General features: G+C 55.2%; 1 protein-coding gene across 2 annotated transcripts in view; it reads right to left on the bottom strand.

Annotated features, from left to right (window-relative positions):
* Positions 1-10,138: 10,138 nt before the first annotated feature.
* Positions 10,139-14,604, bottom strand: part of TBL1X (transducin beta like 1 X-linked) — a 68,491-nt gene continuing 64,025 nt past the window's right edge. For both annotated transcript variants that reach the window (XM_054720284.1, XM_054720283.1), the window contains exons 14-16: positions 12,978-13,143; positions 11,152-11,253; positions 10,139-10,517 (exon numbers count right to left, since the gene is read on the bottom strand). In XM_054720284.1, coding sequence (XP_054576259.1) covers positions 10,491-10,517; positions 11,152-11,253; positions 12,978-13,143 — 295 coding nt within the window. In that variant the 3' untranslated portion in view covers positions 10,139-10,490. The remainder of the gene's footprint in view (positions 10,518-11,151; positions 11,254-12,977; positions 13,144-14,604) is intronic.

The following is a 14,604-nucleotide window of genomic DNA, read 5'->3' as shown; positions in this document are numbered from 1 at the left end:
TTCCAATAGGGTGGGTCAACTCTTCACCCCAGGCAAAACTGGCCTGGAGAGCAAAGGTCTGCCTGAGAAAGATGACATGACCTCCCAGCACGAGGGAGGGACTCAGCACAGGAAACCAGGGTGTCTGCCTTCTGAGCTCTAACCCCAGAGCCCGCAACTCTGGCTTCTGCTCACACAGCTCCAGTCCACTTTGCCCTCCCTCTGCCAGAGCACAGGGTGAGTGGCTGCACACAAAGTTGTGTGCATTGGCCCTTTAAGAGGGTGTCTGCATCTCCAGCCGTCTCCCCTGGCATACAGCAACCCTGCTGCCTTTCACAGCCAGATGTTATCCGGGGACCTTTCTCAGTTCTGGTGCTCTCTGCTGGTGAAGCTCAGGAACGTCCGTCTTCTGTAAAAAAAAAACTGCTGCTTCAAATCGTAGCCCTGCTACTCTGGCTTCTGTAAACCTTGCTTGCTTAAATAAGGAAAAATAAGACGACTCCCATTCCAGAGTGGCCATAAACTATGCCCCAGGCAGAGTTGTCAGTGCTGGCACCAGTCCAGGCCTTGATACAGTCTCAAGGCCCTGTCCCAGCACACAGGACTTCTTTCTCAGAAGGTCTGGAAGTCTCCTTCCAAATTTGGAAGACAGAGCTGAAAAAGTATAAATAGGAGAGACTTCCACCATGTTGGGGCCCAGAATTTGACAGAGACATTCTACTCTGAGCCCACTAGTGCTAGCGTAATAATAAAAGACTCCAAATTAATTTGGCTTGTTGATTAAGGCGTCTTCTGCTTTATAGTATAACACTGGGAGCCTACCTTCGGGATTAGAACCCAGAGTTCTCACTGGCAACCCCCCTCAGTCTCACTCACTGCAGTGTCCCTGCAACAAGACCTGTCAGCCCATCGCACAACACAGGAGTGCCTGCGTCACCTCAGCCCCCACCACAGAGCAACCGACATCCCAAGACGCATGTACACACGCACGCAAACACATGCACGCACGCTTGCGTGCACATGCCTGCACACTGTTGGGGCGACAGAGACACAGATGCCTGATATTGATGCATGTAATCCACGCTCTCTGCCTCCACACATGCATATGCAAATGGTTCTGCTTGTAGTTCTGGATGCTGTTTTCAGCTCCTTTTTAGTTCCTTATTTTATTTTATTTTTTAAAATATATTTTTATTGATTTTTTACAGAGAGGAAGGGAGAGGGATAGAGTCAGAAACATCGATAAGAGAGAAACATCGATCAACTGCCCCCTGCACACCCCTCACCGGGGATGTGCCCGCAACCAAGGTACATGCCCTTGACCGGAATTGAACCTGGGACCCTTCAGTCCACAGGCCGACACTCTAACCACTGAGCCAAACCAGTTAGGGCTTTAGTTCCTTATTTTAAAAACACACGTGGAAATTCTAAAATGTTCATTTTTCATTGTTGACACTGTTATAGATTCCCCCCATGAAAAATACTAAGTATCTGGGGATATAGGGGAGAGATCAACCAAAGGACTTGTGTGCATGCATATGAGCCTGACCAGTGGTTAAGGACAACAAGGGGATGGGGACATGCATGGGGAGGGGTATGGGGTAGGAATGGGGGGATGAGGACAAATATGTGATACCTTAATCAATAAAGAAATTTAAAAAAAGAAGAAAAATACTAAGTATCAGTAATCAAATACCTAGGAATGCTTAATGCAAATATATACTGCACAGACTTTGGAACTTTTATTCTGTTTTATACACATATTCCTAGGGTCTCATTAAATTTATCGGCCTTTTCTAGGAAATTCTTTAAAAACCTTATAACCGTGGTTTTGAACTCGATATCCAGTCATTTGCTTTCCTCCATTTCCTTCATTTGTGGCCTGCCTCTTTGTCTCTGCATTTTGGCTGCTTCCCTGAGTTGATAGAGTGGCTTTGTGTGCTAGGTGTCCTAGCAGGGCCCAGTGGCTCGGCCTCCCCAGTTACCTGAGGTGGACACTCTTGGTGCAGCCCTTTGTGGGCTGTGTGTGCAGTCTTGTTGTAGTTAAGCCTTGATTGTTGTTGGTATCACTGGGGGGAATTGACCTCCAGGCCAGTTGGCTGTGAGGATCAGCTGTGTCTCTGCTGGGAGGGCTTCTGTGCTCAGCGTGGATGGGGCGGAGGCTCAGGGTGGAGCAGACAGCCTTGGTTTCCCGTCAGCCCCGCCCTAAGAGGGCCCTGTTCTCAGTGTCCCTGGGCAATGGCTGCGCGCACCTCTGAGAAAAGGCTGCTCTCGAGTTTCGCCCACTGCCAGACAGTCCACTTTCTCCCCGAATGAGTCTGGTACCCAAAGTCTCACCCGGAACTGGAGTTCAGTGCAGGCGGGAGCTTTTGTTTTCCTCCGGAAGGAGAAAGCCAGCCGCGCGTTTGCTGCCCGCCCTCTCCGAGTGCTGCGAGTAGGCCAGCCATGTATTCAGCCGCCCGCCCTTTCCACGCCGCGGGTCTCCGCACCCCCACAGCTCCTGAGTCCCAGAGTCCTTTCCTCTTTCCTTCTAGCTGTAGCATTTCCATTCAGCCAGCTTTCCGGTGGTTCCGGACGATGTCCGCTCTGGCTTCCAGTGGCAGTTTTAAAATTGTTGTGCGAGGCAGCAGTATAGGTGTTTACCTTATGCCATGATCTTGGTTTCTCCAACAACTCTCCTTAGCATGTATTAAAAATGTTTCATTACCATGTACATACATTTACTTTCTTTTCTTAAAATATATTTTATTGATTTTAACAGGGAGGAAGGGAGAAGGATAGAGAGTTAGAAACATCGATGAGAGAGAATCATCGACCAGCTGCCTCCTGCACACCCCCTACTGGGGATGTGCCCGCAACCAAGGTACATGCCCTTGACCGGAATCGAACCTGGGACCCCTCAGTCCGTAGACTGACGCTCTATCCACTGAGCCAAATCGGTTTGGCACATTTACTTCATTTTCGTTCAGATATTTCACACCTATCTTTAGAGGTAAATTAACTGGAAAATTTTGGTTTTTAAGTTTGATTTTCAGTGTGCGTGTGGCCATTTCATTGTCCACGCATCCAAAGGCTTAATTAATCTTATACTTTTGTGTAGTGGGCACTTTATGTGAGGCAACATTCAAAATCACTTGGAAACGTGAGGTAATGAATATGAAATTGTCTGAGAATATATTTGGAATAATTTAGTGAACTCTATTCTCATTCTGTTGCCAGATTTCAATGTTTTATTTTAACTAGAGACCAAGACATACACCAGCATTGTATATGCCTAGTGATGATTAAAATAAAATCACCACGTTTGAAAATGTGTGTGTGTGTGTGTGTGTGTGTGTGTGTGTGCGTCTGTGTGGTTTTTTAACATGGGATGGGAAGAGGGAGAAATTGGAAGAAGCAGATGTGTGAGCATGGATGGAGGGAGAGGGTCCTGTAAGATTGGGGTTCAGACCAGTAGGTGCACCGTTAGCCCAACATCGGGGAAAAGGATGGTGCCAGGACTGAGGACTAAAGACAAAAGAGTAAAAGTGGAAAGTCAGGTGAAACCCATTTGGTGGAGAAAAGTTACTTTTACAACTGAAGGGAGAGAGCGCATTTCAGCCTCCCATATATTAGAGACATGGAAGTAAGTCCTTTTTACAATGTATTCACGTCCTGTATTTTTAAATGTCTTTTCACTATCAGCTTTATTCACGTCAGAATTCAAGAGACGTCCAGGCTGAGTTCCTTCGGTACGTTTTCCATCTTTGAAGAAATCTGTATCGGTTCTCCCTTCCCCTGTTCCTCTCACTTGTGGAAGAGACCAGGTTCATTGTGTCGCGGGGTTTCAGAAATCCTGGGTCGGGCAGATCGCACCCCTGCTGTTTATTAGCGCATTCTTCTCGCTGATGCTCACTGACCCGGTGGAGCTGGAGGCTTCACCATTTCAGCCTTGACTCTGGCAATAACGTGGCCTAGACGGTGCTTTGTGCTTCCCCTGGCGTCTGCAGTCCGTCGGGAGATCCTTCGTGTCCGTGTCGTTCCTCATTGTGCTGTTCAGGTAGAGCCCGTTGTTTCAGGTGTTCATGGCCCCCACGCTCATTACAAGGTTTCCTCTCACGAGGCTGATCATGTATCATTCGAACGAAGGCGGTTCTGAGCAGGGGCTGCAAGAAGGTGCCGTGTTGGTCACGCTGACCACGCAGCCACTGTAAACCAGGCCGTGTCCCAGGAAAAGCACGGTGTGTGTGCTCCGGCCACAGCAGCCTCCACCTAATGGATTGAGCAGCCAGCCAGGGTTGCTGCCAGATTCAGGAATTCGTTTGCTGTTGCAAATGATAATTTTTCTACATTGATTGCTCAGAAGTGGAAATAGAGAATAACTATGGCCCGGCTGGCGTGGCTCAGTGGTTGAGCGTTGACCGGGTTGTAGATACCGGGGAGAAAAATCCCCTATGATGCCATTGCTAAATACCCTAGAGTGTCCACATGTGAGCAGATGTCACCACAGGAAGCCCCAAACTGCTTGAAAAAGAAACCTTTGGAATCCATAATAATTCACTAAGTGATGAATATATAAACAGTTCTTATTCCAAGCTGTTCTGAAAAAGAAAAACACTTTAGAATCAAATTATTCTTTGGTCCAAAAACAGATGGCAACTCACAAATTACAGTCTCAGAATTGAAGATTATCTTTCACATATGTTGTTCAACTCATTAAGTGTAGTTAGCATAATCTATGTGTTATATAAACACCAAGAAAACAACAACAACAGCCCTGACTGGTTTGGCTCAGTGGATAGAGCGTCGGCCTGCGGACTAAAGGGTCCCAGGTTCAATTCCGGTCAAGGGCATGTACCTTGGTTGCGGGCACATCCCCAGTAGGGGGGTGTGCAGGAGGCAGCTGATCGATGTTTCTCTCTCATCAATGTTTCTAACTCTCTATCCCTCTCCCTTCCTCTCTGTAAAAAAAATCAATAAAATATATTAAAAAAAGGAACAACAACAACAAAAAAACCTGTGGAAAATGGGACTTGGGTAATAACGTGCTTCTGGTTATGCAACATGTGAAAAGTAATTAGTGTATGGCTAGAAACGATAAGTTAAAATGACAAGTCTGACCTTCCAGTTAGTCATTACTGACTTCCCCGTTATTCGTACTCTCAAATAAACAGCACTGGCCAAAAGTTTATGTACTGCAAAGTATTTGTGTGAAATGCAAATGCAATGTATTCTTTTGTTTGTTAATCTTCACCTGAGGGTATTTTTACATTGACTTTTAGAGAGAGTGCAGGGGAGGGAAGGAAGGGGAGAGAGCAACTTCAACGCAAGAGATGTACCTTGATTGATTGCCTCCTGGGGTGCCCAATGAAGCGGCAACCCAGGTAAATGCCCTCTTGTGGGCATTCTGAGAACAGCACCCTAGCAAGGATTTAGGTGCATCCTTTTGCAAGCAGTTTGGGGCTTACTGTGGTGACATCTGCTCACATGATGCCCTCTTGTGGGCATTCTGAGAACAGCAGATTACTAAGGAATTCTGGGAGTCTGAAAATAAAACCTGTCCCACAGCTTCCTTAATTTGTCCTCCTGTTTTTATTTTATTTTTTTATTATTTTTAAAAATATATTTGATTGATTTTTTTACAGAGAGGAAGGGGAGGAATAGAGGGTTAGAAAAATCGATGAGAGAGAAACATCAATCAGCTGCCTCCTGCACACCTCCCACTGGGGATGTGCCCACAACCAAGGCACATGCCCTTGACCGGAATCGAACCTGGGACCCTCCAGTCAGCAGGCCGATGCTCTATCCACTGAGCCACACCGGTTTTGGCTGTCAGTGGCTCTTTGGTGAGAACAATGATTGCTACTCAGTGCCCCCTTTTCCAGAGCATGTTTCCATGCATGCAGTTCTGTGAAGATCCCCCTCCTGCCCCCCCTCCCGCTTGCAAGTGAAGGCGGTGCTTCAGATTAAAAGGAGCCAGAAGGTGTGTGTGTGTGTGTGTGTGTGTGTGTGTGCGTGTGTGTGTGTGTGTAGTGTGTGTGGGGGGGGAATGAGGTGACCATTTGGCCACATTCTGAGCCTTCGGTAGAGGCACACCCCCGCTCCCCCTCCTGCCCCTCACGCAGCCCACAAAGTGATCCCCAGGCTCCCGCACACAGTAACCGACAGGCAGCCCCAAAGGTGTGACCGTGCCCTCAGCAGGGAGGCTGTCCCGGATCTCCTGCAGGGGGCGCACCAATACGTGGGCCAGGACAAAACCCTTCTGTCCAGGGAACGCTCCTCCTGCCAACACGGCCACTGCAGCCGAGCTCATGGGCAAAGGGGTGCATGTGGCAGTCACGGCGGAGAAGGGTCCCCTTGCCCGAGGACACTGGGTCCCATCCCCCTCCCTGCATGGTCCAGGTCCCCAGGAAGCCGCCCTGATCCAGGGTCATCGCTGAGGCCGGAAGCCCTGCTGCTCGCCTCCTCCCCGGGCACCTGCCCTGCTGGGCTCACTGCCTGTTCGCTCCCAGGACCTGCTTGCATTTGCGCAGGGCGGAGGCGCCCAGGAACCGCTGCCCACACCACCCAGGGGAGAGGCTTGGTCAGTGGGGGGTGGGGTGGGGGTGGGGCTAAAGACAAAAAGAAAGTACCCCCGACAACCCCGGAACCATAAAGAGCAGGACAGGGCTCTGGCTGGTTTGGCTCAGTGGTTAGAGTCAGCCTGTAGACTGAAGGGTCATGGGTTCGATTCCCTGTCAAGGGCACAAATCTCCATTGCAGGTTTGATCCCCAGGCCCGGGGGAGGAAGCAGGTAGATAGATGCCTCTCACATTAATGTCTCTCTCTCTCTCTCTCTCTCTCTCTCTCTCTCTCTCTCTCAAAAGATCAATGAAGAAAATACTCTCTGGGAGGATTAAAAAGAAAGGCAGCCAGGCCCCAGCGCCCGCGAGGCCCCCACGCAGGATGGAGCTGCAGGTGCAGGAACATGACACCGGGACCCGCTTTGAGACTCAGAGCAAAATGCAGCCTGTGTCCCCCGCAACTGCCTCCTCGTCCCAGGGCGGGACACCCCCGAAGGAAGGAAAGGCAGCCACGCGCACTAGGGGTGGGCGTGGCCCTGGGACTCCCATTCTGCAAAGTCCTCCGAGTTCATCGCGGAACGGAGTTCCCAGCAAACCGCCAGGGACAGGAGGAAAGTCGCCGACTTGGACTTTCCCAAATGGCCCGCCGGAAATCGCCCTAACCCCACCCCCACTCCCCCTGTGTGCACGGCAGTGACCAACACAGACTGAGGAACCCAAACGGACCCAGAGACATGGAAGGAAGAACAGACTGTGGAACCTCGGAGGGAAGGCAGCGTGGTGGGTGGGAAGAGACCAGCCACGGACTTGTAGGCACGCGCGCCTCACCCCGGGACACGGACAATGGGGGGGGGGGAGGCCTGTGGGTGGGGGGAGAGGTCTGTGTCTGCTCATCGGGGAGTCGTGGGCCCCAGGGGCCGAGCGGGACGAAGGAAGCGCACCTACCACGGTCTCACGTATCAAAATAGAGCGATTTATTCAAGACGCTGAACAGGACCTGCTGATCCTCTTGGAACAGACGGGCTGCCACGCGCAGGGGGATCGCTGTTGTCGGAGCGCGTGGGGGGCGCGGGGTGGGGGGCGGACGCGGACGCGGACGAGGCGCTGGCACATCCGACACAAACCCCGCAGGGGCCAGAGTTCACAGCCCCGAGGAGGGGCGAGGGGACGTTTGTGCATTTGACCCGAACACGGTTTGTGAAGGAAAACAGGTGGAACGGGTTTAAAAGGACGGAAGGAAGCGGAAGGAAGCAGACCTGACGTGGGACAAAGTGCCCTTCCCCCGTCCCGACCAATGTTGGGACAGAAGGAAAACTCCCGTCCCCGCCGGGCTGGTGTGGCTCAGTGGTCCAGCAGCGACCTCTGACCCAGGAGGCCTGGGCTCATTTCCCGGTCGGGGGGCAGGCCCGGCTGCGGGCTCGCTCGGTCTCCACTAGGGGGCGTGCAGGGGGCAGCGCATCCGTGAGTCTCTCTCATCATGGCTCTCTCTCTCTCCCCCTCCTCCTTCCTTCCTCTCTCAAATCACTAAAAACAAAAACATATTTAAAAAAGAAAACTCCAGTCCCCGGGGTGATGCCGGTCCCTGCCGGTTCCCGCCAGCCCCGGTCCCTGCAAACCCCGCGGAGACTCCGGAGGCTGGGCGTGGGAGGTCCGCTCAGAATCAAGGTCACGTTTGCTCCCTGACTGTCAGCCTTAGGGTGTAAGCTGTCAATGAGGGCGGACGGGCGCAGGACGCCGGCCCGACCTCCTGGGGCTCAGCGCCCCGCTGTCACTGCGCCCGGACACGCGCGGGTGTGGGCAGGCGGGTGCGCACACGGGGCCCCTGTGGCTGCGGCAGCTCCTCCCCCGAGGTCCGGGGCAGGACGCCAGGGCGCGGAGTCGGCCTGCATCCCCATGGGACGGAGCGGCGGGTCCAGGGCCCCCCAGCCCTCGGCTCCCACCTCACTGCGCCCAGCGGGTCGCCGTTACCCCGGACCATGCCCGGCGACACCCAGCACCGGCCTGGTGTGAGGACTGTCTGCGGAAGCTCCGAGCCCGCGCCCCCAAGTGTCCTGGCCCCTGGCCCCCCGTGGGGCGCGATGCCCTGCTGCAGAGACGCGCCCGTCCCTGGGGGTGGGCGTGGGGGGTCAGATGGCGCTCGTCTGCACCTCCACACACTGCGCCCCAAACGTCCTCACTTCTCCGGGCAGAAATGACGCCCGGGGCTGGGCTGTCGGCTGCCCGCAGAGACCAGAGCGGTGAGGCCAGACTCCAGGCTTCGCCGAGTGCCGGGCCGCGGCCCAAATAAAGCACCCAACTCGGAACCGGCACTCTGGGGCCTTCTGCGGCCGGGACTGGAGGACCTCGGGGAGCCCCGGGGAGCCCCGTGATGGCGGCACGAGGAGGTCCCGCGGGCCCGGCCGGCCAGGTCTCTGGGACGCGCACCCGCCGCCCCACCAGCGTCGTGTCTCCGGGGTGGACCCCGCGAGGCGCCCCGTCCCCCCTGCGCCCGCAGCCACGTGATGGCCCGCCCACTGCTCCCCGCCAACCAGCGGGCCCAGGGCGAGGCTCCCGCAGCCAGGACAGCCATCTCCGGGAGGCACGAAGCCAGGTGCAATTTGGAAAATCGGTAAAATGACTCCTGATGAGGGAAAGACACGCTGCTCATCTGGCGGAGACAGACGGGATGGAGACGGGGAGGCGCCGGGGACGTTCCGCCTGCGCTTCACCTCCGGGCGTCCCTCCCGGTCACCGGTCCCCTCTGACCAGCGCAGACCCAGCGCCCTGGGGTCAGCCGTGCCAGCCCCCCCTCCCAACGCCCCCGGCCCAATGGCCGTCCCGGGAGCCAGGCGCCACCTGCAGGCGACTCGGGGCAGAGCCCTGTGTGCCCTTGGCTTCCCTGCCCTTTGGCTGGGGACTCGCTCCTGAGGTCACCGCGCACCCGCCTTCATTCCCCTCCGGCGGCCACACCCCAGACTCCGGGGGTCCCGGGCAGCGCCCTCGGCTCTGCCCCCCACTCGTGCCCTCCCACCCGCCTCGCGGCCCGAGGCCACGGATCCGCTCCCCGGAACAGTTTAAAATAGGAAACCGCACAAAGCTCTCTGTCTGATGGCCATTGTAGGATTTTAAAATCGTTTTAACATAAAAATATTTTCTTTTTTTTCCAAAAATACTCCGGGCTCTCTCTCTTATAAGTCTTTTTTTCTCTCCTGTAAAAAGCCCCCTGCCCTGCCTTCCTACATAAAGCACTTATTTTGCGGGGAAAGTGCCCTGGAGACCTAGGATGCATAGGAAACCGCTATGACAAGGGGACGGCGGGGACGGCGGGGACGGAGGGGGAGGGTGGGGGCGGGGCAGGAGAGGGGAGGAGCGAGAAAGCTGTCAGCAAAGACAAGTGTCCCCAAGGCCGCATCTACAGCAAACCCAGACACGGAGGGGAGGACAAAGGTGGGGGGACGGGCAAGGACAGGGAAGGGAAGCCGGGCAGCGAAGGTTGTGGGACACGGACGAGTCAGGGTCCCCAAGGCGCGCATTCCGGCCGCACAGGCTGGCCCTGGAATCCCCCTGCAAGCCCATCGGGGTGTCCCAGTCCTTAGGGAACCACACGGACCGCGGGGGGAGAGGGGTTGAGCGGAGGGGGCGGGGGAGAGTTTCCTACCCCCTTTCGGGTGATCACAGCAGTTTTCTTTCTCCCCTTTTTTGGCACAGCTTCCCCCCCACCATGGCAGCCATCGGAGCCGTCTGCCCGCACCCCCCGGCTGGTGGCATCAGGCTGCCCCCCTCGGATACAGCTGTGTGTGTGTGTGACACGCTCGGTGAGGACTGCGGAATACAGGCTCCGGGGCGCGGCCGGGGAGGGGCTGGCTCCAAAGTCATGCCCACATGCCACGCCCGCGCAGTCTCGCAGCTGCAGGATCCAGTCTCAGGGGTGCCAAGGCCCCGTGCCCACCGCTGGTCCATGACTTCTCTTCTGTCTCCCGGACACGGCGGTCACTTCCGCAGATCTAACACACACACCTGTGGGGAAACAGAGGGCCCGTGACCGTGACTGGAACAATTATGGTGTCAAAGGGAACACAAAAGCGACTGTGAAAGTTCCGGTAAGTGGCATGGCCAGGCAATGTTACTTGTATGGAAGGGAGCAGAGCCGGGTGGGCACATGATATGGTAGAGCCCACGGTTCAAATCAGGCCCGCCCAACTGTTTTATAAATAAAGTTTTATTGGCACACAGTTCTGAACATTCAGAGAAACTGTAACCAACAGGCTAGTGACTGAGCCTCTGACCATCCTGGGAACTAACCCAGAGGCAGTGGCCATGGGCAGGGGTACGGCCCAGACTCCGAGGGCCAGGGCCGATGACCAGCCAGGCCTGAGCTCTTGGCCTTGGGGAACACGAGGGGGCTACCCCGGCCCTCCGCAGCCCTCCCGCCGCCCCTGCCTCCGGGGATCACTATGGGGCCCAGGACCCCGGAGATCCGTGGAACGCAGGCCGTGCTTTTGTCAGCAGAGGGTCCAGGCTGGGGCACCATGCAGGGTCGGAGACAGGAGCAAGGCGCTCAGCCTCGGCCCTGGGTATCGGCTGCCGGGCGTTTCCCCTTTCCGCCCCGCACCCCCACCCCCACCGCCAGCACACCGGGGGTGCTGCTTACGGAGCCGTCGGACGCACTGGCGCCCACTTTGTCCCCTCGGGCGTTCCAGCAGACCTCGAAGATGCCACCAGTGCCTCGGTAGCTGTGGACCAGGCTCCCACTCTGCAAAGCAAAGAGCCGTCAGGCGCCCAGGGGGCGGGGCTGGGAGGGAGCAAGGCCACCGCGCGTCCCCGTGGTTGTATCTAGAGGGCAACCTCTCACTGAGGACCCCAGAGGTTGGAGATCTAGACAAAAGGCGTGACGATGTGATGAGGTTTCAACCTTGGGCGGTCCCTAATGTCCTTTTTCTTTTTAACTTTTTGCACTCGGATGTCGAGTGTGACTCGACATGGTTAGCATTAGAATAAAGGAATAGAGAAAAAAGCAAGCGAGTGCAAAGAGTTAAAATATACTTTCACTGATTTCAGAGAGGAAGGGAGGAGGGATAGAAACATCCATGATGAGAGAGAATCATTGATCAGCTGCCTCCTGCACGCCCCCTACTGGGGATCAAGCCCGAAACCCAGGTCCAACCGCGACCTCCTGGCTCATAGGTTGATACTCAACCACTGAGCCCTGCTGACCAGGCCCTAATGTCCCTTTTCTATGCTGTCACTGTACAAATCCACCCATCACTGTGTTTTCTGCGTGGCCTGTCTGGGCTGGCTCCGCGGAGGGTCCCCACTCCCCTCTCCCTCTCCGAGAGCATGGAGCTCGGCTGAGGCAGACACTGGGAAGCCTGAGGTCTCAGTGGACGCCCTGCCCATGGCAGTTTGCCTCATGTACTACCATCCCTTGCCACAAGGGGGCATGGGCTCAATGCAAATGTACCGCAATGTCAAACCAGCCGCAGGGAACCCCAAGGCAGGCTGGATTACAACGGGCGAAGGGAGACCATGCAATCCACCCCGAGGTCACACGAACTGGATCGCTGGCTGTTTGCAACGGCTCGGACCATTTCTCCTCCATCGGCAGGAGAACCGAGGGCTGACTGCGCAACATAACAGTCCCTACTCTACCACTCTTTTAAAAAATTTATTGTTATTGATTTCGGAGAGGAAGGGAGAGGGAGAGATAGAAACATCAATGATGAGAGAGAATCATGGATGGGCTGCCTACTGCACGCCCCCTACTGGGGATCCAGCCCACAACCCGGGCATGTGCCCTTGACCGGAATCGAACCCAGGACCCTTGAGAACCTTCAGTCCGCTGAGCGCCGCCCTCTTCCACTCTATATTCAGAACCTCTTACCCAGGGATACCCACGCTGAGTTCTGCCTACAGCACAACCCCAATATGCCATACCCCAGGGGTCCTCAAACTTTTTAAACAGGGGGCCAGTTCACTGTCCCTCAGACCGTTGGAGGGCCAGACTATAGTTTAAAAAAAAAAACTATGAACAAATTCCTATGCACACTGCACATATCTTATTTTGAAGTCAAAAAAACAAAACGGCAAAAACACCCACATGTGGCCCGCGGGCCGTAGGTTGAGGACGCCTGCCATACCCTTTCCTACTGAAACATACCCTATTTTCATTAGGAACTCAAAATGGCACCACAAAGCAAACAGATATTCCTTCGCACCCTAAGATTTGCTACCAGATGCCAGGGCTGGCCCCGCCTCTTGGCTGACCCCCTGGAAAGCTCGAATGTAATGACACCTGTTGCCCCAACCTTAGCAGCTCGGAAGCAGCATCTCTGGAGACTAGAGGTCTGGGTTACGGTCTTCCATAAAAGGATGAGGCCGGTGACTCACTCCCCAGCACAAACTCCCCAGCGGCTGCCTCGAGCCTGAGTCACCGAACCTTGGCCTTGGGCGGCCCGCTGAGAAAGGTCCCCGGATTACCTGAGTGTTCCAGATGTGCACGCACTTGTCGAAGGAGCCGCTGGCCAGGTACTTGCCGTCGGGGCTGAACGCGACGCTGTAGACAGGTTCCTGGTGTTTGGTGAGTGTGTGGATGCACACGCCGCGCTCCACGTCCCACAGCCGGACCGTGGAGTCGAACGAAGCGCTAGGAGGAAGGGAGGAAATGTCACCACAGACACTCGGGACTATCCCCCACCTCCCCAAGGCGTGCATGCATCACACTTTCCTTGTGTCACTTTTATGTTTCTAGAGACAGTAACAGGGATGCTTCGTCATGGCGAAAATGTGACTCCGATGCATGGACAGCAAAGCCATTGTTATAAAACAACTAGTGGCCCGGTGTACGAAATTCGTGCACATTAAAAGGGGATTAATTAGAGGAAATATTTTAACATTGCTATTTGCCCTCTCTCTATAATAGAAGTGTCAGCGATGAAAGAAAATTACTAAAATGTATATGAAAACCTTCCTCCTGTCAGAGTCTGGGGCACGCCCACCACCCCCATGCGCTTCAAAAATGCAGGAGACCCATACCGGCCGGCCCCACCCCTCTGGGTGAGGGGCACAGCCTCAGGTCCCCCGTCAAGCCCTGCCGGGTGGGGGTGCAGTCTCAGTCCCCCATTAAGCCCTGCTGGGCAGCAGGCATGACCTGAGGTCTCCTGGCCCAGAGTCGGGGCGGGGGGTGTGGCCTGAGGTTCCCCATCAAGCCCCGCTGGGTGGGGGGCGTGGCCTGAGGTCCCTCGCCCCGGCCAGGTGCCATGCAGCCTCAGGTCCCTGCTGTCGTGACGTTTCGGCATCCTGGCTAATTTGCATATTCCTCTATTTATATAGAAGATAGATTCCTGTCCTTTGCTTTTTTGCATGCTGTTACTGGGGAAACAGGTTTTCACATTCATTGGTTCCTGCATTTTGCTGTGTGCACCATGGATCCCAGACCCCAAAGAATCCCAGCATCTCCAGCCTCAGAATCTCTCCAGCTTGTTTTTCTAGACCAGGCGTCCTCAAACTATGGCCCGGGGGCCACATGAGGGTGTTTTTGCCATTTTGTGTTTTTACTTCAAAATAAGATATGTGCCGTGTGCATAGGAATTTGTTCAAAGTTTTTTTAAACTATAGTCCGGCCCTCCAACGGTCCGAGGGACAGTGAACTGGCCCCCTGTTTAAAAAGTTTGAGGACCCCTGTTCTAGACGTTCTTACTAAACACGGGGCCGAATGGCGTCCCGTGAGCACTGGGCCGAGGCAGTTCTGTGCACCGCAGCCTAAAGGGGCGTGGGTCTGGGCTGCCCGCCGCGGCCACGTACCCCTCTCCCCAGTTCTGGGGACCATGCTGCTGCCCTGGGGTTCACTATAGAAATGGCTTTGTCAGCCCTGCTAGGGCGGGGCAGCCCTTTGCTGCCACTCAGAACCCTCACCACCGGCAGCCCGGGTGGACTAAGTAACGCGGGCCTCGGGGGGCACGCTGAGCTCAGCTCTGCTTGCTTTCTCCGCCCTGATGAAAACCTTCACAAAGCCACGTGCCGGACGCCTGGACCCAGAACCCACCAGCCCGCGGGCACAGGGATCCGCAGCCTTACTCGGGCGTCCCTTCACGGCTCTGTCTCGCGG

This window comes from Eptesicus fuscus, chromosome 1 (genome assembly GCF_027574615.1).
Source record: "Eptesicus fuscus isolate TK198812 chromosome 1, DD_ASM_mEF_20220401, whole genome shotgun sequence".
In the NCBI taxonomy this organism is placed as follows: Eukaryota; Metazoa; Chordata; class Mammalia; order Chiroptera; family Vespertilionidae; genus Eptesicus; species Eptesicus fuscus.
This window is presented reverse-complemented; position numbering and strand designations above follow the sequence as displayed.